We start from the raw sequence: 19,779 nt of genomic DNA, 5'->3' as shown, positions 1-19,779 counted from the left end.
GGACACAATCTGAACCACAGTAAAGTGGCAGCAGTGGATATGCCACGTTGAACCTAGGCACTGCCACCGTCTGTGTGCCTTAGCTGCTGTTGTGGCATAAACATGGAGTATGGCTTCACAGCCTCAGGGTATAGCTCTGTGAACATGCAGTGGTGGTGGCAGTGGTGTGTGTGTGTGCCCAGCCTAGTAGTACTTAAAAAATTAGAGTTCTTGATGAAAGAAAATTAAGATTTTTTTTTCTCTCTTGGTGTTTCTTTTCAACCAACCAGTGGTTGCCAAACTTTAAAACATTTTCAAAGGTATCAGAGGAAGTGACTCAGATATGTTCTTCATATATGACAACAGCAGTGCAGTTAGTTCCAGGTTTTGAATACTGTGGGGGGAAAAACGTGTTCCTTGAATAAATACAGGATGAAACTTCCTGGCTTGTGAAATACATGCTGTATGCTGTCTCTTTCCTTCCTAACCCATATTAGATCGCCATTGTAAAGTATGGTACACTGGGATATTCTTAAAGACAGCTTTTCAGAACTAAGAATGCGCGCTCCTGTCTCTGGAATCAATCCCTAGTTGGTACTTTCCCACCACCCGGTTACACCCCGCTCACATAAGTCTCTGCTTTGAAACAGAGTTCAACTTCCCCCAAATTAGCACACTTAGTTTATTCCTCTTTCTGCTGATTGCCATATATAGAAAAAAATCTAATTATTTCCACCAGGCACAGTCCCTCATCTCTTTTGGACTATGAGAAATGCTGTTAACTCTGAGGAGGGAGGAAACAGAGCTTCCCTAGGGTGGCAAATTCAGGCCCTAAGTGTCAGGGGGTTGCTGAATGGGGAGGGGTAGTTGACATTTTGCTTAGAGGAACTCTTTTATGTACGATACTGTTGCTTTATATTTTTCCTCCAAGTCTGCACCGTGAAAGGGACTCTGTCTCACTGAGGTAAAAAGTGGGTCTGTGAGTGTAGCGACTTTCTTTAAAAAAAAAAAAAAATCAGAAACCAATTACTTGATATGCAGAGCTGCGAGCCTCGCTCCTTTAACGAAATCAGTGCAGTGCGCACCACAGTTAACCTGAGGAAAGCCGCTGACAGCTCTTGATTCTGCTGGAGGTGGAAGGACCCAAACTTACAGGATTCCCCCTCCCCCCTGAGAGGTTGTTAGTCCAGTCCTTCAGAGAGGTTCCTTTTGGCTCTCTGTCATCACCGGGACGCTGGCAGAGAGTGTGTGTCATGGTTACAATAGAGCGCGGTAACATACACCAACCATGAAAGCCCAGCGGGAGAGACTACAGATTCCGGGGCTGACCTTGGAGTAAGTATTGTCTGTCTTTAATATTTTAATGCTTTCTGCCTGGCACTCGCTTTCTCTTTCCGGGGACCAATAGCTATTTAGCATTTGTTTGTACCGACAGCCTCAGAGCACTGCAGTATGAGGTGGAGGACCATGTTTTAAATGCATGGCATTTGGTTCCAGCTGATGTGCAAAGCCAGACCAAGCCGGGTTTTTTTTTTTTTTTTCCTCCCACTGCAGTCGGAGGGAAGGAAAGCGCCGCTGCATATTTAAAGTTGCTGAACCTCAGTTCTGGAAACATCTTAACAGCTCATTGTGAAAGAATGTATCAGTAGGCCATGGTATAGCTGTGTCTTTCTCCTCTCTTGCTGTCTGTTTGTGTTCAAAAACGCCTTCTTCTGAAGAGAGGCCCCTGTCTGCCTTGAATAATAGAGAACATCAGGATGGATGGGCAGGCGGGAGAAGGGTTATCTGTGACGATCATTAGATGTGACCCATGTTTCTTCAGTGCAGCAGAATATTAATGAACTGAAGAACATTTGGAATCTCTCTGCTGTCTCCAGCCATAGCATGCAATATGTTTCCCTAGTTGAGGTCCTGTGTTTGTCTAGCTAGTTTTGGGTTTTTTTTTTAATATTTATTTATTTCTGCTTTTCTCCCTCTTCAATTTTTTTTTTTTTCAAATCCATTAACGCGTCCCACTGCCTTCTGATTTGACGCAGCTACGTGAAAATGCCCACATCAAATGTGTGGCGCAGAAGTTAGACATCTGGGATGCAGGAAGTGTCAGCAAATTTTTATTTTAAATCTGTTAGTTGAGGATGCGGAAGCCGCGAGTGAGTCTGCGCTGACACACTTAGAGAATAAACAGTAAAACGTGAGTCTGGTAGGAGAATAAAAATACCTGGGTCATTTACAGCACAGATAGGGGATCATATTTTTATGAAATCTGTCTGTCCCCTATAGTATCATACTGGACTCTCCTCAAGAAGAGAGCTCTCAAGTGTCCTTAATGAAGTGTTCATTCCCTTTGAGTCCTGTAGATGCACCTTGCAAGAGAAATTATCTCCTAAATTAATACGTCAATGAATGTACAGCGTCCTGGTGGATATTTTTCAAACCAGTCCTTCCTTTAAAGTCTCTGCTTATCTTATTCAAATAAAATGCTCGCTTATAAAAAGTTGGAGTGCTCTCATGGCCTTCTTGTCGAGTGTAATGTTTTCCATAATGGACACAGGAATTATGTTTGCCCATCGCCCTAGTTATTTTCCCAGCTGACCCCCACAATAGCATTAAGCTTCATCAGTTGTTTGGAATGTCTTAGTGATGGCTATGTGTTCTTCTCCCTTTCCATCATCCCTGCCCACCGCCTCAGGTGTAGAACCCAGAGCACTGCCCTTCTACAGGAGTCAGACCCCTGGTTTTGAACCATGTACCCCTGCTCCCTTTGAATGTCAAAAGCCCCATTTCACATTAAGCATTTTCCTCCTCCCACTTGTAAAATTTTGTCCATGACACAAGGAGACAATTTAAAGTAACTTTAAAAAATCCAATTGATATGTCCTGTTTTAGACTAAGAGGTTGTCACAGTTTTTATGAAGTTGCTCATAACGACACAGGACATAGGACTCAGCTGAGTACGGGCATACCTGGCTTTTGATTGGGTATCAGATAGCTCTTCTTTGTCTGGCCTCTGTGTGGTCAATGTTACTGGGCATCTGTATTACTGCTTTCACGTGAGTAACATAGATAGTAAAATAGAGGATTATATTTACAGCCCCTTGAAGCTTTTGTCATGCCAGTTACTTTCGTTTACCTTTGAATGTAAAATTATAATATACAGGGCCAGCTTTGTATTTCGTTCAAGAAAAAACCAGCCTTGGAGTAAATTCAGCCTCTCAGCACTGTAGAGAGGTAGTGCATGTTAGAATGTAGTAAATATTAGAGTAAAGTTTTAACCCTGACACTATTAAAAGCATATAAGACCTACATAATGTCATTATTTGGAGGCCACATGACAAGGTCTCAAGTCACAAACCAAATAGCCTAGAATAGTTTAGGAATGCTATATCCTGAGATGGTCTGATTTCCTTTCAGGCAAGTTTGTTCCCTAGGCACTACAGGGGCATCCTTTATAACCCTATAGATTTAGTCCAGAATCCACCAGTCACACAGAGGTCACTTCCAGTTCCTACGTCTAGATGTGAGCTCTAGACGTGAGATACCAAAAACACAAATATTCTAGAAATCAGCCAATTGCCATTTTACACGGAAACTCGTGACCACTTTCTATTCCCTATAAAGTCATTTTGTTTTTATAAGTGTAGCATCTGCTTCCTGACACTTGGCAGCACACTTCATGCATGTTTCTGTCTGGAGAGAGTATGCCGTGAAGGCCCATGAATGGCTACTTTAGGACAGGAAAGGATAGATAAGACTCCGAGGGGCATAGGGAAGATGCGCGACGTATCTGCGACGTATCTGCGAGCATTCCTGAGAAGTTTCCAATGAGCTGCTAAGTTCAAGTACAGAACATCTAAAACCGGCAGCTTCCAAAGTGCTCTGATGGCAGGAGGAGTCTAAATCCTTAATTTACGAGGCACTAAGAACCAACCTGGAGACTGGCTCTAGAAGCTATCAAGCTTCATTGGAACCCCTTAGTGAATAGATGGACGTATTTTGAGCCATATCATACTTCAGTTTATGGCACGCGCAGCCAACTCTCATTTATACACACAACGGGAGACAAAGACAGTACCAGACATTTCCAAAATAAATTTTGAACTTAAATTTTATTTTGGCTACCACTTCCAGTTCTCTGTGCTTACAACCTCTCCTACATAGAGAGCTTCATCCCCAGACCTTTCTCTCTAAGGTAAGAACACATGACGTACGTAGAGCCATGCTCCAGTAGAGAGGCAGTCAGTGTGTTCTTTAAGAGACACATGGTGCTGAAACGAGAGTCACAGCTGCTCGCTTCCACCTAAGAGTTAGTAGCAGAATAACAAATTCTCGGTCTGATTTTTGCCATGTGAAAATTATTGGGAATTGACAAGGATCGATGCCATTTCTTTGGTAAGATCTATTGGTAAATGCGGTGATGTAAGATAATATAATAAAAGCTAGGGAGATGGTCCAGGGGGCAAAGTGTTTTCTGTATAAGTGTAAGGACCTAAGTTATGATCCCAGAACACTTGTAGGAGTCAATCCTGGAGGTACTTGACTGTAAGCCCAGAACTAGGATGCCGAAACCAAACCCAGAGGTCAAAAGAGCAAACCTCAGGTTCAGTGAGAGACACTGGATCGAGAAATACATGTCCTGAAGCAACCTCTGGCTTCCACATACACACCCACATAGGCAAGCACACCTGCACACACATACATGCGTGCCTATCACACACATACGCACGCACGTGCACACACATACACACACATGCACATGTGCACACACACATACACACAAGAAGAAAAAAACACCGTAGTATGTGTTTTTACCTCTCTACCAGTGAACAGGCGTAGGGCCAGAATCACAAAGGATAAATGGATCTTTCTGACCACCTTGTGATGAATATTTGAGAGTTGGCTACTAAAAATGTTTGTTGGTTTGGATGAGTTTGAGAAGCAAGTATTACAGTGGCCCAGTGATTGTTGAATTGGGGGTTGGGAGGAAGGAAATTTTCTCTGATACATAAACTAGTCTGCAGATACCTTTAAGAATTTCTTTAGAGTTTTTTTAAAATTATAAATTTAAGCATGCAGGGCCATGTTATTGCCTTTGAAGTTTAGAGAAAACAAAAGCAAAAAATAAACAAAAACTAAAAAACCAATACTGGGTCACTGCCCAAAGGAAGATTTGCTTCTCTCTAAGTGTTTAAGAACACATCTGTCTTACATGAGCATGTGAATGCTTGCTGTTTTAAAATGTCAGGATTTTAACCTGATTGTTTATCTGCATGGTCTGATGACCACTTCCCCCTAGCTCTGCTCTAGACTTACCCACAATTCTCAATCTATACTCAATGTATATTCCATAGAAAATAACATCAGATTGTCTTTGATGCAAAAGATCGCTATGGTGATATCAGACCATATTTGACCACATTTGCTTTGTGACAAAGAAAAGGCTCAAATAAAAAACGGCAGCCACCATTTTTACAACGCAATTTTCTGCAGGAAGCCATGGCCTTGTTCTGTATCCTAGAGCTGAAAGGGGCAAGTGATTAGATGATGACCCAGTGTTATTGGCAATCAAGTCCTGGTGATTCAGCCCCGAGGGGTGCTTGTCCCTCCAGTGAGCTATGCTATCCGTACTGCAATCACTTCTCCCACTCGGAATGATGTTATTTTAACTTTCAGTCTCACTCCAAGGAGCCTGAGTCCAACCCCATCCAGCCCGGGCAGCCCCTGTAGTCCTCTCCTGACCTTTCACTTCTGGAGGTAAGCGCACCCCAGGGCTTCTCAGGACTGCTTTGTCTTTGATTCCCTGAGTCCCACTCAGGCCTGGAACTGTCTATCACACATGGGAACCTCCTGTCGAATTAGTGCCCTCATGGAACCATGTGTTTCGGTTGACTTTGCTCTCTGGTTTGCTCATCCCATGTAGTGCATCCTAGGGAAATCACTTGATCTTGGGTTATGGCTTGCCTGATTTCCGTATGAAAACTCTCCCCCCACCGCGTCCAAGGTTTTCACAGGAAACCACTTGGGCGAGGAGTGGGACATGGATGTAATCAATTCGTTGTGTGAGATTTTCAAAGAATTCTTTTTTGAAGAAAAGAAATGGTTTTGGATCAATTTTGTTTTTAAGTTTTAGTCCCTCTTTTAGGACAAAATAATTTATTATAGTTCCCAGGGAAATTTCCTACTTTATGTTATAATATCATGCTATGTGTGTCCCACAAACTATTTGAGATAAAGTATTTACTTAAAGGGTTTGTATTCTTTAAGATCTTTTTCCTAACTCTGACTTAAATACCCCCAACCCATAGGCTGATTTCAGTCCATTCTTCTCTGTTCATTATAAAAGTGACCTGTGTCTGGGTTCTCTTTGTCACTGTGACAAAAGTGCCCAAGCTAAACAACTTAGAGGAAAGATGTATTTTGGCTCTTGGTTTCAAGCCGTTGCCTTGGAATCTGAGAGAAAGAATTAACTATGGAAGTGAATTAATGATTCTGAACTTTACTTTGTTTTCTACGGATAGGATTACACCTATTCTTAGGAAAGAGCCCTTTGGCATGACAGACAGAGAATAGATTTATGAGATGCCTTATTGGGTGACCCTGGGATGAGGTAGAATCCGATGGTAGGAAGCAAGCTGATCATACCCTGCTACTAAGGAAGCAGAGAGACATGAAGAGGCTGGGACCCCAGAGTGCCTTCAGCTCTCTTCAATGAGGTCTTTGTTCCCATCATCTTTCAGTGACATCAGTAGTTAGCCAAGTTCAGCGCTCACATGTTGGTGGACATATTGACAGCCTGTTGTAAAAATTGCACGACAGAAAAGAATATCGCTGAATTGTGCTACATATATTCTAATGGGATTTTTAAATTTTGGTAGCATTATGCCTCCATGTGTCTAATCAGAATATTTACCCAGAGAACTCAACATACCTGTTCTTTTTAGTCTTAAGGAAGAAAGTAGAATCAGTCTTTTCATTGAAGTTGACTTTGAGTTGGGAAGGGTAACTTACTACTCACGGTAATAAAAACTCTATTTTGTGTAAACACATGAAAAAAAATTTGTCATTCATGTCTAGTGCCTTGAAAGTACTAACTTAAAATCTTTGGATGGTATTTTCATAGTTTTACACATTTGTTCCTGTCGTATTTCTAAAATAAGGCTGAATGAAAATATGTGGGGGAAATTGACTAGGGAGATGAGTTAATGACTTTGAATTTTGGTTCTAGTGTGCTGATAGGATTATATTTATTGAAAAAGTGAATTTTAACTTGAAAATTATATGTATAATTTTTTTATAAGGCATCACCTAGATCCTAAAACATAGGAAAAGGTTTTTATCTATCTGGAGAATTCCATTGCCCTTGTAAGCTGTCCCAAGTATGGTGCTCTAAGCATGAGATATGAAAGTTTCTTCTGGGTACTCAAACCTCTCTGTGGCTTTCCTAAATCAGTTTGCCACTCAAAGTACAGCCAGAAGGCTGTGGTAGCAGATGTAGGTGATGTTATAGAGTGTGGTAGAGACAAGTTTTACGGAACTAGTGTGTTTTAGCTGGACCACAAGACATCCTGGAGGTTTGGCATCAATGGTGCCAAAGAAAACAAAACAGAAAAGGGCAACTCTAGGAGGTAAGAAAGGACATCAGTGTCTGTGCTGAGCTGAAGGGACAGGTCAGCAGATAAAGATGCTTGCTGTCAAGCCTGGTAACCTCAACCTGATCCCCAGGACTCACAGGATACAAAGAGAGAATTGGCTCTTGCAAACTGTCCTTTGACCTCATGTGTATGTTGTGGCTTGCACCCTTTCCCTCTCCCTCTCCCCCCACCCTTTCACACACACACCTTTCTTCCCACCTCCCTCTACACACTTTCACGTATACACATCTTTCCACCTCCTGATACGCACGCACATCACACACACCCAACCCCCCCCCACACACACACACTTAAACAAATGTAATAACAATTTTTTGAAAATCATGGGCTGATAGGAGGGTGGAATGGAAAAAAAAGCATAGATTTGTTAGTAGAGAGATTCTTTGTTTGTTTGTTTTATTTTTTGGAGCTGAGGACTGAACCCAGGGCCTTGTGCTTGCTAGGTAAGCGCTCTACCACTGAGCTAAATCCCCAACCCCAGTAGGGAGATTGTTAAGGATTAGAACTTGACTGGGGCAGTGAAGCTGTAACTCAGTTGGTAGCATGCTTGTATAGCAGCATGATACATGAAACCCTGGATCTGGTCTCCATCACCACATTAAACTGGGCGGGATGGTGCAACCTATAATTCCTGCACTCTGGTAGCAGAGACATAAGGATCAGAAATTCAGAGCTGTTCTCAGCTCCATAGCAATCTCAAGGCCAGCCTGGGGTATATGAGACTATCCTAAAAGAAATTAATTCGATTTGAGACCTTGTTATGCAGAACCTTGACTACTAAACTAAAATGTCTCACTCACCTCCACCCACTACTGTCAACCACAAGGGAGGAATGCTTCTGACTACAGATAAAGATGCTAACACAGAGCGAGATTAAATAGCTTTGACTGAAGCTGACGTCTCACACCTTTCCACTGCCAGTAACTTCAGACATCTACACTGCAATGAAATCATTTAGATAGAATTTTAATTACCCGGTTTAGGTAGACCCTGTGACCATTTAGATTCTTTCATTTCCCAAGTGCCTTGCTCAACAGCTGGAATGCAGTAAACACTGGAGAAAGGTCTGTCCTAGAGTAGATGAGTGAACGAGAAGCAGGAAAGTATTAACTAGCTAACCAATCAGCCACCCTAATAGAACAGCTAAACTACAAAGAGTTGTGTTTACTGCTAAGCAGCCTAGGACTTTGGAAAGGATCTGCTCCATCCAGGGACCAAAGGTGTCTACACCACATACCTTCAAGGATGCCTTGGTAGATTGGAAAGTTCACGGAGAATGGAGCACAGTGGATGCAATTCCCTTACACAAACTGTGTTGTTTTTGTCACATCTAATGACATAGAGCTCACTTGGATTCAGGGAAAGGAACAAACAGGTTTGGAGAATAGTTAGCAGTCTTTGTCACAGACGTTGATAGAAGAAAGGTATATATTGTAGGTATTCAGTAGTTAATCATCAATGGAAACTGAGGTTTCCAGCATGGATGGCTGGACTGGAACCCAAGAGAGTATGGTTAGGGAGGCAGGACCACGTACTAGTGATGAATCTGCCCTAGAACACATAACGATTGTTCTAAGGAGGGCTATATGATTGGCAGCTTGTACATAAGTGTCTCTGACAGCGTGCTACAAAATCGTGCTCTGATATTATAAATTGTAGGAATCTAAATGCGTTTATGCCTTGGGGGAAAAGTGTACTTATTGGACCTTGGCACCGATGACTTCCTTCTCCCTTGGCTGCAAGGGGTCAGATTTCTCCCCCTGTGCCTTTCTTGTGAGGAGATGTGAAGACATAGAGGAGAGTGACAGTCCTGCCCTTTTGAGGTGCTGACACAGACTTTCTAAATACGGTGGTGGAAGGTTCTGCTCCTTTCATGGTAAAGCCCCGGAGGCAGGCTGTGCTGATGGCTGTGTCAGCTCTCCATTTTCAGCGGGTCCCTATGGGCTTCTCCAGGTCATCCTTCTAGGGGACCAGCCAGAAATGAGAGCTGCAAGCTCCAAGACAGCTCTCCTGATGAGTAAGCTTTCTATCTGAGAGATGAGGCTCAAAAATGCTGTACCCCGGTCCCAGCCAAGTGACTTCGGGCTCCTTGTGAGAAGAAGACTTCCTTATGAAGCTTTCTGAAAATGGGATGGATTTGCTCCCCAGTCAACCAGTTTAAGGATGCCCACCTATCTGGAAAGAAGTAGAATACAGCCCTGCACTCACAGAACATAGGGTTCCATATTCCAAGAGGTCCTGACTGTCTTCAAATTCTGGAGTTTTTGTTTGTTTATTTCTAGTCCTCCAGCCATGCTGGGTGAAAAGGTAGCAGTGACCTTAGTTTCTAAACAAAATATGTACTTAATTTTGAACTATCAGTGTGACGCAAAGCACATTGAGGACCATAAGCACTTGTACCTTAAGTCCTCGGCACATGTCTTTTCTCTCCACTGCCGAGACAACTATAGCAATTCAGAATTTCCCACGATCCCAGCATTGAAAATACTCCATTCCTCCTCCGTGCTTCTCTCAAGCCTTCCTCTCAGCCAGAAATGAGAACACACATGCTGAATTCCCTCTCCAGTGTGGCACTAGTTCCAGAGAAGAGCAGTGTCATTATGCTGTAAACTCCACCAGGAGAACACGCCTTGTCTACTCGTTCACACCTGTATTCGTCATCCTCCATAGTTCTGACATATACAAGAGACCTACAAATGGGGATTGGCTGAATGAGTGTCTGTGAGGAGTGTTATTGCCTAGGACTTGAGTCTGGACTGATTTTTATATTTTAACCTGTGTGCAGGACATGACATAGCATGTCCTGTACTAGTGTGTCTGAGAGTGGTCCTGACCTCTTGAAATAAAGAGCTTGAATCTTGATTCTTCCCATAAACTGTTAACTTCCAGCTGTCAAAAACATAGACCCTGACTAGGGAACAGCAGCCATCAATACATTGAGGACAGTTGAAGACAGCATAAAGAGGTATGATTGATGAAGACTATGTTAGAGACTTTACCTGGCTAAGGTGAGGGGCATAAAACGTGTTCTAGAAATCGGGGCATGATGCACTGAAGAAGAGAATTAGAATATACACTCTGGAAGGAAAGACTGGTCTGCCTAACTTGTTACCACTATTCAAGTACCCAGTACAGCAGCTAGAATGTCCTGACAGTCCCCATCTTACAATGGCTGCACGTTGTGGGATACTGACTTTTCCATGGAGCATAATTGGATGTGTTCAATAGAAGCCAGGCTTCAAGTTTTGAATGTTGTTCTCTTCCCAAGCTAATGATGTGATCTTGACATTTTGTGCTGGCCAACTGCACTAAGGTGTGGTTCCTAGCCAGCCCTGTGATCAAGAAGGGGAAAAGCCAAATATGTTGTTGCCAGACCCTGATGATAATTGGTTCTGTATGTTAAATATGGCTTTATTGGGATAGAGCTTCATGGTAAGTTGAGGGGCACCAGTACTAAATAGTAAATAAAGTCCTCATTGTTGAATGGGTTTTGAAAAAGCAGAGAAGGGTCTGAGAGGTGGGTCGGTGGGTAAAAGTATTTATGACGCAAGTGTGAAAACCCGAGTTTGGAAGCTCAAGACCCATAGACCACTTCTTACTGGCCATGCTGTTCACATGTCTATAAACCCAGCATCTTGAAAAGGGGATGAGAGAGGGCAGAACCAGCCAGATCATATGGTGAGAGAATCATAGAAATAACAGAGACCCTGTCTCAAATGAAGTAAAAGGCAAGGTCTGATAATTGAAGTTGTCCTTTGTCCTTTCCACATGTACCACAGCACATGTGCACCAAAGTTCTCTCTCTCTCTCTCTCTCTCTCTCTCTCTCTCTCTCTCACACACACACACACACACACACACACACACACACACACACACACACTCGCACACATACAGATAAAAATTAGAGAGCCATGAATGGAGGTGTCTGGAGCCCCTTGCAAGGATCTGAAGCCCTTCAGTGAGTCCGTGTTTGCCATGCAGTGTTTTGTCTCCGAGTAGGTTGCTGCTGCCCTTGGTCTGTGGGCTCCTTTTCTCCATCCCTTTGCCTTACTTCACTTCATTCATTCGCGTTAGCTGCCTGGCCCTGGAGGCATCTGAGGTTTTCTGACTGGAAGGCTTGAGTCTTGGCCAGTGTCTCTCGGCCTGCAAAGCATTGTGACCTTGGGGCCATCGGGCACTACCTGGACCCTGTATGTATAGCTTCCATCTACAAATTCCGGACCTCGGTGGGAACTTAGGAACAGTAGCTTGAGTGTGCCTTGTGACAGCAAGAACATGACACATGCTGTTTCTGGGAGTGGTGGACAACAAAGGCCGACAGTGCCTCAGCAGCGAGGGCATTAAGAACAATGTCAGCTAACGCAATCCTTCCGAGACCCAGAACATTTGTCTTTACTGCTGGAAATGTTATTGTGTATCCACGGCTGCCTGGATTCCCTTCACTTCACTTGTTGCCATGGTGAGGGACAGACATGGTGTTTACCAAGCATGCGGGCAATATGTTCTGATTCTGCGTCTCCTTCTACCCAGGAACCTCACTGTGTCCCCTTCTCACTAGGCTGTCACCTGACTGCAGAACCACTGCACCCTTTTGGTTCCATTTTGCCGTTCAGATGAATGTAGCCACTCCGTCTTTATCCTCCCCCTCCCCTTTTGCTTTGGAGAGAACACTGCAAAAAAAAAAAAAAATCTGAAAAAGCTCACAGCAGATGGTAGTTTCTCTGTACTCTATGATACGAGTTCCTGAGCTTTTGTGAATGCGATGGCTTAAGGAATTGCCTTATACATTCCCGAGATCTATTTCTGAATTATTTCGTAGTACTAAATTGATGTAAGGTAGTCACTCCGTGAAGAATGGCTCAGCCAGACCGAGATGATCCGGGTGGTACACATCGTGCTGACCTTGCGGGCGTGGCCGAGGCAGGGATGGGAAGGTTGGCAGCCCCAGGCATCCCTGAAGAGGTGACAGGGGCAGTGTGGACAGGCCTGTTAGCACTTCTGCTAACTTCTGAGTGTCACCACTGGGAAGCTGCTGTCTAAGACTGCAAAGGGAGGACCAAGCTGCAAAGGGATGAGTGTGGGGTAGTCAGTTTCACACAGCATGCAGATGGGTGAGGACACATAAAACAAGCTAGCTCCTTTTAGTTTCACTGTAGCACTCTTGAGACAAGTTCTTGCTATAGAATCCGGGTTGTCCTTGACCTTGAAGTCTTAGGCTTCAGGGTCCTAAGTGACAGAATTACAGATGTATGCCACCACACCTAGCTTACCTATATATGTATATATGCACATATTTATATATTATGTATTAATGGACGTCATGACCTCATAAACTTCTCTGCTGTGCAGTCACACAATCTAATTAGGAGGGCAAAGTCTTAGGAGGGCAGACAGCAAGCAAGGCTTTAAGGACAGTGGAGTCTGAGGAATATGTCAGTCCTTGCTCAGCCCGTGTATACATGCACGTGTATACATGTAGGCATATTCCTGACCCTGGGAACAGGCAACTGGCCAGTTTGTCCTGGTGGCTACATTTTCCTATCACTTGCTTATGTTTGCACACTCACTTTTCCGGTTTACTCTACTGACGTGGGTTCAACTCCCAAATCAGTAATCTAGGTGCTTGCATGTGCAGTGGCTTAATTTCCAGCATTTGTAGAGAGAGAGAGCTCACCCTGTGCCTGGTGCTACTCTTGATGTTTCAACATGTGGACATGGCGTCTCTGGGGGTGGGAACTGAATTTGTTGACAGTTGAGGCATTGGAGGCTTAGAGAGAATATGTCTGTGAGGACAGCATTTTCTCCTTTGCCCTGGGCTACCTCATGTTTGACCTTGTAATGGTGTGAGTATAGTGGTCCTCCTTGACATTGATACACACCCTCCTAATTAGAACTACAGACGGTTCCTATTTCCCTGCGTATAATATATGTTCTCCTGTGGTCCTCGCTTCAGCCCTGGGCTCTGCTCTTCTGCAGCACGTGTCTGTCCTTTCCTCCCAGCATGCACTTAACAGTCACTGTAATTACGTTTCTATATAATATTCCATTTAGAGAGAGGAATTTTGTCATTAGGGGAAAACCTCTGCTGGGTCCAGCATGCATTATCCCATCTTGTGCCCACTTTGCCCTCTGAAGATTATGTTAGAGAGCCTAGATGTTGTAATGTGGATCAGATTGGGTCCAGTTGGCAGCCAGGCCGTGGGTCTCAGAAGCTCCAGGATCTGTGCTGATGCAAGCTAAGCAGGATGCGCCAGCTTCCTTAGCTGGAATGGCCTTCTGCTGCCTGGGGTGACAATGTTGCTCACCACTGCTGTAACCTTTGGAGGGTCCTCTGAGCCCCATTAGGAGAGTGTGTGTGCCTCGTGACTGAAGAACTAGTGCCATTCATTTGTGAGGAGCCAGGACCTTTCCTCTGGACCATGCACTCCTGACCCTTCCTTTGGCCCTAGCAGCTCTGAGTGTTCATTGTTGAGCTCTTCTATGGCCCAAATATTCTGACCACTCCACTGAGCTCACTTTTTAAATTACTGTGTGCACCTTACACCATTATCTCTTACTAATTGTTCTGGTGGTAAATGAAAAGTAAAATAAGAACAATCTACTTGTCAAATGTGTGTACATGTCCATCCATGTGAATGTGTGTGCATGAGTGTGCGCGTGTGTGTGGTGTGTGTGTGTGCACATCTATGTGCGTGTGTGCATATGTGTGTGTACATCTTTGTGCCTGTGTGCTTTGAACTCAAGGCTCTGTCCCATATTCCATTTTGTGACTAGAAAAAACAGCATTCTACATCATTAAAAAAAAACAAACCCTCTTTCCTACATTTAAAAATCTGTGGATACAGCCATTAACACCCACCATGTTGATGAGAGAATGAAGTTGTGATATTCTTTGAAAGCACAGAACAGTGATAAAGTCAAGCACAGAGGTGTCTCAGCTAGAGAAGTCATACAAATGCAAAACCGAAGGGGGAAGAAAGCCTCTCAAGTTTCCCCAGCAGTACCATAGATAATAATACCTCTTGGGGGTGTTGTGAGAATTAATTAGGGAACACTTGTGAAATTGTTCCAAGACTCTCGGCTCTGTATTGTTCTTGGAAACCAACCTGCTCCTGAAGATGCTACATGTTCTAATTTCATGTAGCAGAGAACGAGAAGTTTTGATGGGCTCTCGACAGGAAGAAAGGGAGATGAGCTAGCCGTATTTCTTGGGGTCTTCTGCTTTTCTGTTTTCCTTTTTCCATGAGATTTACTCAACTGAGCCATCACTGGTTGCAGGCAATCGGACATTACAGACATACAGTCAAACCAAAGGGAGCATTTCTTTCTCTTTGTGCTGTGAATGGATTCTTCAGTGCTCTTTCAAGGCTCCTGTTTGCCTTTGACCCACCTTAGCCCAGGTTCTGAGTCCCAAAGCTGTCACTGTTATCAGTTTGGTTTGGTTTGTGTTTTGAGACAGGGTCTTACTCTACAGCTCTGGTTGGCCTAGTCCTCATTGTATAGACCAGGCGAGCCTTGAACTCACAGCAGTTCTCTTGCCTCCATGCTTGGTTCAAAAGTCACCTTTCATTTCTAGCATGCACATGCCGTGTGGTGAGGCTCTGTACGTGCTGGGAAGCGCTGGTAACGGTGCGTGATGGTTAGCTTTATCCAGTCTAGAACTGTCTGAACTCATGTGTAGTAAAACTGAACTATGTATGTGAACTCTAATGGGAATTGTGGGCCAAAGAGCCTTTTCTCACAGATGTTGGGTGTTTGTTTGTTTGTTTGTTTTGGTCAGGGCAGTTTAGCACATAATGGGAAATGTCAGATAGTTCTCCCTGTCTCTGCTATGGTCGTCACTCTCCACCTCTACAGAACCACCTTAGCCTAAGCTACTGGACCACATCCATAGATTTTTGTAATAGCTTCCTCCAGCCTCCCTGCTTAGCTTTGTCCTCTGTTCGTGTCTCCCTCCAGCTCTTTGGGGAGTATCCAGCACTCCGTCCTCTGTTCAGAACCTTCCAGTAGCTGCCTACTCTTGCTCATATCCTGTTTCCTGCCACCCCTCCTTCATTTTCTTGGATCACATTGGACTGCTTCTTTAAGATTTATTTATGTATTTCATGGATATAAGTGCTTTGTCTTCGTGTACACCAGACGAGGGGCTCATATTCCAATACAGATGGTCGTGAGCCACCATGTGGGAGTTGGGAATTGAACTCAGGACCTCTGGAAGAGGAGCCAGTGCTCTAAACCACTAAGCCATCTCTTCAGCCCCCTGAATGACTAGTCTAAGCAGGTTTCTATCTTGTAGCTTATGATTTTCTACCATCCCGGAACACTTTCTTATTTCTTCAATTAAAAAAAAAAATCCAACCTCCAAAAACATTAAAAGAACAGTGCAGTCAACAGTCCTGGCCACCTTGATTCACCAGCTAAGTGCCCCCCCACCCCCAAACTCATCTAGTACTTCCTCCTACCCGTCCTTCCTTTGCAACGCCGATATGCATTTGAAAGTAATTTTCAAGTGTCTAAATAATAACCTTTGAAGAGTTTAACATCCATATCTTATGAGCAAGTGTGTTTCCCCTCCTAACCATAGTGTGATTATTCAACCAACAAATAGAGCAATATAACAAAGTCACTGTCAAGGACCCTAATGTGTGCCTTGATATTGGAGAGGTATAACTGTCTATAAAGTTTTATTAGTATCTGTTTTTATTTCTAATGGTACTAGGCATCAAAATTTGGAATATTATGCATGCTAAGCAAACATTCTACCACTGAAGCCTGGAAGTTGCTTTTGTTTGTTTTCTGTTTGGTGTTTTGTTTTTGCTTTTGTTTTTTAATCCAGGACCCAATTAAAACTCAAAAATCCCCTTGAGTTGTTAGACACCGTGTAGCAGTTGCCAATTAAACCTACTCAAATCCTCCCTGAGACAGCAGCAGTGGCACACTTTCCTTGCTGCCCACCCCAATGTTCTGGGTTCCCAAATGAAAGACGCACAGGTTGGAAAAAGCTGACTTATGCAAGCTGGTCTCTGTCTCTGTCTCTGTCTATCTCTGTCTCTCTCTCTGTCTCTGTCTCTATCTGTCTCTGTCTCTGTCTCTCTCTGTCTCTCTGTCTCTGTCTCTGTCTCTGTCTCTCTCTGTCTCTGTCTCTGTCTCTCTCTCTCTCTCTCTCTCTCTCACACACACACACACACACACACACACACACACACACACACACACCAGCCTTCTATTTTAATATACCTTAAGTAGCTTAATGAATGGGCTACTCTCAAACCTCCACATGGCTAACACCTCCCCTCCGATATTCCTGAGTTATTACTTAACTGAAATCTATATTCCGCCTTGGTTTCACTAGACCCGTGGTGGGGGAGGGGCGCTGGGGCTGCTCTTCCCCAGCTGTCACCTGTTGGCTGTCTCTCTGACCTCCACTTCTCAGGCCTGGTCTTTGCCCCTCTCCCAGCATGGCAGTTCTACCCTCTTTCTTACTCCCTTGGTCCCCTTGCAGAGAATCCTAAAGTCCTGGCTCTGTCTCCTGCTCAGCCACTGGTTGCTGGCAACTTTATTTACCAATGAAAACCCAACTAGGGACACGGACCCTCATCATCTTATATACAGATTCTCTTGTAATTTGGGGAACCCAATTAATATAATACAAGCATTAGAGCAAATCCACATCAATGCCGTTACCTCTTTTAGCTGGTAAACTCACCCTTTCCCCCATTTCTTTTCTTTTGTGAACATTGACAGTTTGAAGTGAGCCTCCACTCTGCAGTAGACCACTACACTAAGCACAATCTACACCCGGCAGTAGTTCCCTCTGGCTCAGACCCAGGTTCAAGATACATGGCAAGAGGGGGGTAGAATTATTCTTTACCATGAAGCCTGAAGCCCAGTACCTAGCAATGACAGCTGATGATGCTCTATTATAGCCTTAAGCAAGAGGCCTGAAGCCCTGTGTCTAAAGTTCCCTACAGTCATGTCCCTTTTGCTTACTAAACCCTGCCTGGGGTAATATTTTGATCTCATGTGAATATATTTCTACCAACAAAATTACCTACACTGGCTTTTACATTCATCAATGACCCTGATTGGATGAGTTTTGTACTGAAATTTGTCGCAAGTTTCTAATACTGTCACTAATCCGTCAGCTAAGGAACTTTCTCTCTTTCTCTCTCAATTTCAGACATGTTACTGTTGACTCATACATTTTTAAAACCAGGAATAGAAAACAAACATCTACTTGGCATATAATAATTCACAACCATCGTGCCTCTTTTGGGCTGTCACACTGTCCTAAGATTCGTCAGCGGGAAGCCTTTTAAGCTGATTCTGGGTCCTTCTGACATGACCCTATTAGTCTTTGAGTGTCCTAGTTTTTGAACACAACATGATGTTCTAGCTGTCCGCAACAGCTAAAGGAACACCCACCCAGTGCCCACATGGTCCTCTCCCCTGCTGTCTGTACTAAATGTTACTGCAACAGAACAGCATTCCCCTACAGCCTGAGCTCATCGCCCTCCCCGCCAACCCCCACCACCGCTCAGTGCTTCATGACACTTCCTGCGTGAATAGTTTCACCTGCCGCATACCATTTGTTGTTCCTGTTGTTGATTGTTTCCAAAAGAACAGGACATCCAGGTTCGCAGGGACTTGCTTGTTTTGTTTAATGCCTGGTCCTCAGTGTGCGGTACCTACCACAATGTTGACAAAGGCCCATTGTGAGGATGAATGAGTTGACCCATATTGCCAGCCCACATCAAGCTTCTCCAGATTATCTGTGGAGGAGATGAATCGGCAGACTGTAAGGGCGCATAGCCACTCGGGGGAAGTCCACTGCAATTTTGAGTAGCTCCCTGACTCTGTCTTTTGGGGTTACTCGGAACCGTTACTAACCATACATTACAAATGCTACTCAAGCACTTGGCAGTTGACAGTGGAGCATTAATGATACAATTCTTCCTCTCCAGCTTCTCCGAACAGAAGGTCTGGCTATTTTAGAAATTAAAAAAAAAAAAAAAAGAAAAAGAAAAGAAAGAATATGTAACACTTGACTATGTTAGAAATTTTTTATTTTGCATGAGATCTAATGTTGGTAACTAAAAATCAAGTACAATGAGGCTTTTCTAAACGTGGCTGGTGGTGTTCTATACTTAATGAGGTAAAAAAAAAAATCCTTCATCAGACTTTTTTTGTGAAGTCTGAGGTGTAGGTTGACTTGAAAGAATTTTTATCCTGCCGAGATGGTAAGAACTAAGCCAAGGATGCAGGGCATGAATCACGTGGTACACTTAACACGGTTGACTTCATGTCAGAGATGAATGGTGGCCCCAAAGACAGCAGATCCCAACTGACAGAACCGAGAAATGTTACCTTACCTGGAAAAAGAGCCTTGGCAGATGTTGTTAATTTAAGAATTTTTTTTTAAACGAACAGATGGTCTTACATCATCCTGTAGTCCTTCTGTCTAACCACAGAGTCCTTAGAAGAGATCGGGGCATGCTTGGGTAGATGGCTTAGTGCTGTAAAGCATTGGCTAGACAAGCTTGAGGACCTGAGATTGAATTTCTCACTATTATAGAGGAAGCTGAATGGGGCAGCATGTTTAGTCCTAGTGCTGGAGAGGCTATACAGAGCCCAAGGGTTTGTCTAGTGGAATTAGTAGCTCCAATGAGAGACACATCTCAAAAACTAAATACATACATGCATACACACACACACACACACACACACACACACACACACACAGTGGAGTTCCATTGAAGTGCCCTCCAACATTGACCACTGCCCCCCACAGACATACATACACACATGCACACAAATGTGTACCAATCCATACACATCCACAGTGAGAGAGGGAGCGAGACTTAACACGCTGAGAAGCTAGAAGAGACAAAGGACAAATTCCGCCTTACAGCCCCCGGTGCCCATAGCCTGTTGTCACCGAGATGGGATTTCTTAATACTCCTGTCTGGCCTCCAGAACATGCAAAGTAAGTTTTCCCCTTTTCAATCTCCCGAATTTGCGGTGATACAGTGATCGCTACCGCAGCCTTGGGAGGTAGGTGCACTAGTGTCTGCACCTCTTCTCCCCTAGTGATCCTCAAGTGGACCCACTGAAGGCAAGCATGGTACCTTTACCTCGGTTTACTGGGA

General features: G+C 43.9%; 1 protein-coding gene across 12 annotated transcripts in view; it reads left to right on the top strand.

Moving 5' to 3' along the window:
- Mast4 (microtubule associated serine/threonine kinase family member 4) overlaps nucleotides 1–19,779 on the top strand; it is a 598,008-nt gene that overhangs the window by 377,762 nt on the left and 200,467 nt on the right. For 2 of the 12 annotated variants that reach the window (XM_087613950.1, XM_087613932.1), the window contains exons 1-2: nucleotides 740–1,314; nucleotides 5,650–5,730. In XM_087613950.1, the coding sequence (XP_087470076.1) occupies nucleotides 1,268–1,314; nucleotides 5,650–5,730 (128 nt within the window). In that variant the 5' untranslated portion in view covers nucleotides 740–1,267. 12 annotated transcript variants of the gene reach the window in all.

This window comes from Rattus norvegicus, chromosome 2, assembly GCF_021556685.1.
Source record: "Rattus norvegicus strain SHRSP/BbbUtx chromosome 2, alternate assembly SHRSP_T2T, whole genome shotgun sequence".
In the NCBI taxonomy this organism is placed as follows: domain Eukaryota; kingdom Metazoa; phylum Chordata; class Mammalia; order Rodentia; family Muridae; genus Rattus; species Rattus norvegicus.
Note: the sequence above shows the minus strand (reverse complement) of the source record. Positions and strands in the feature narration are given on the sequence as shown.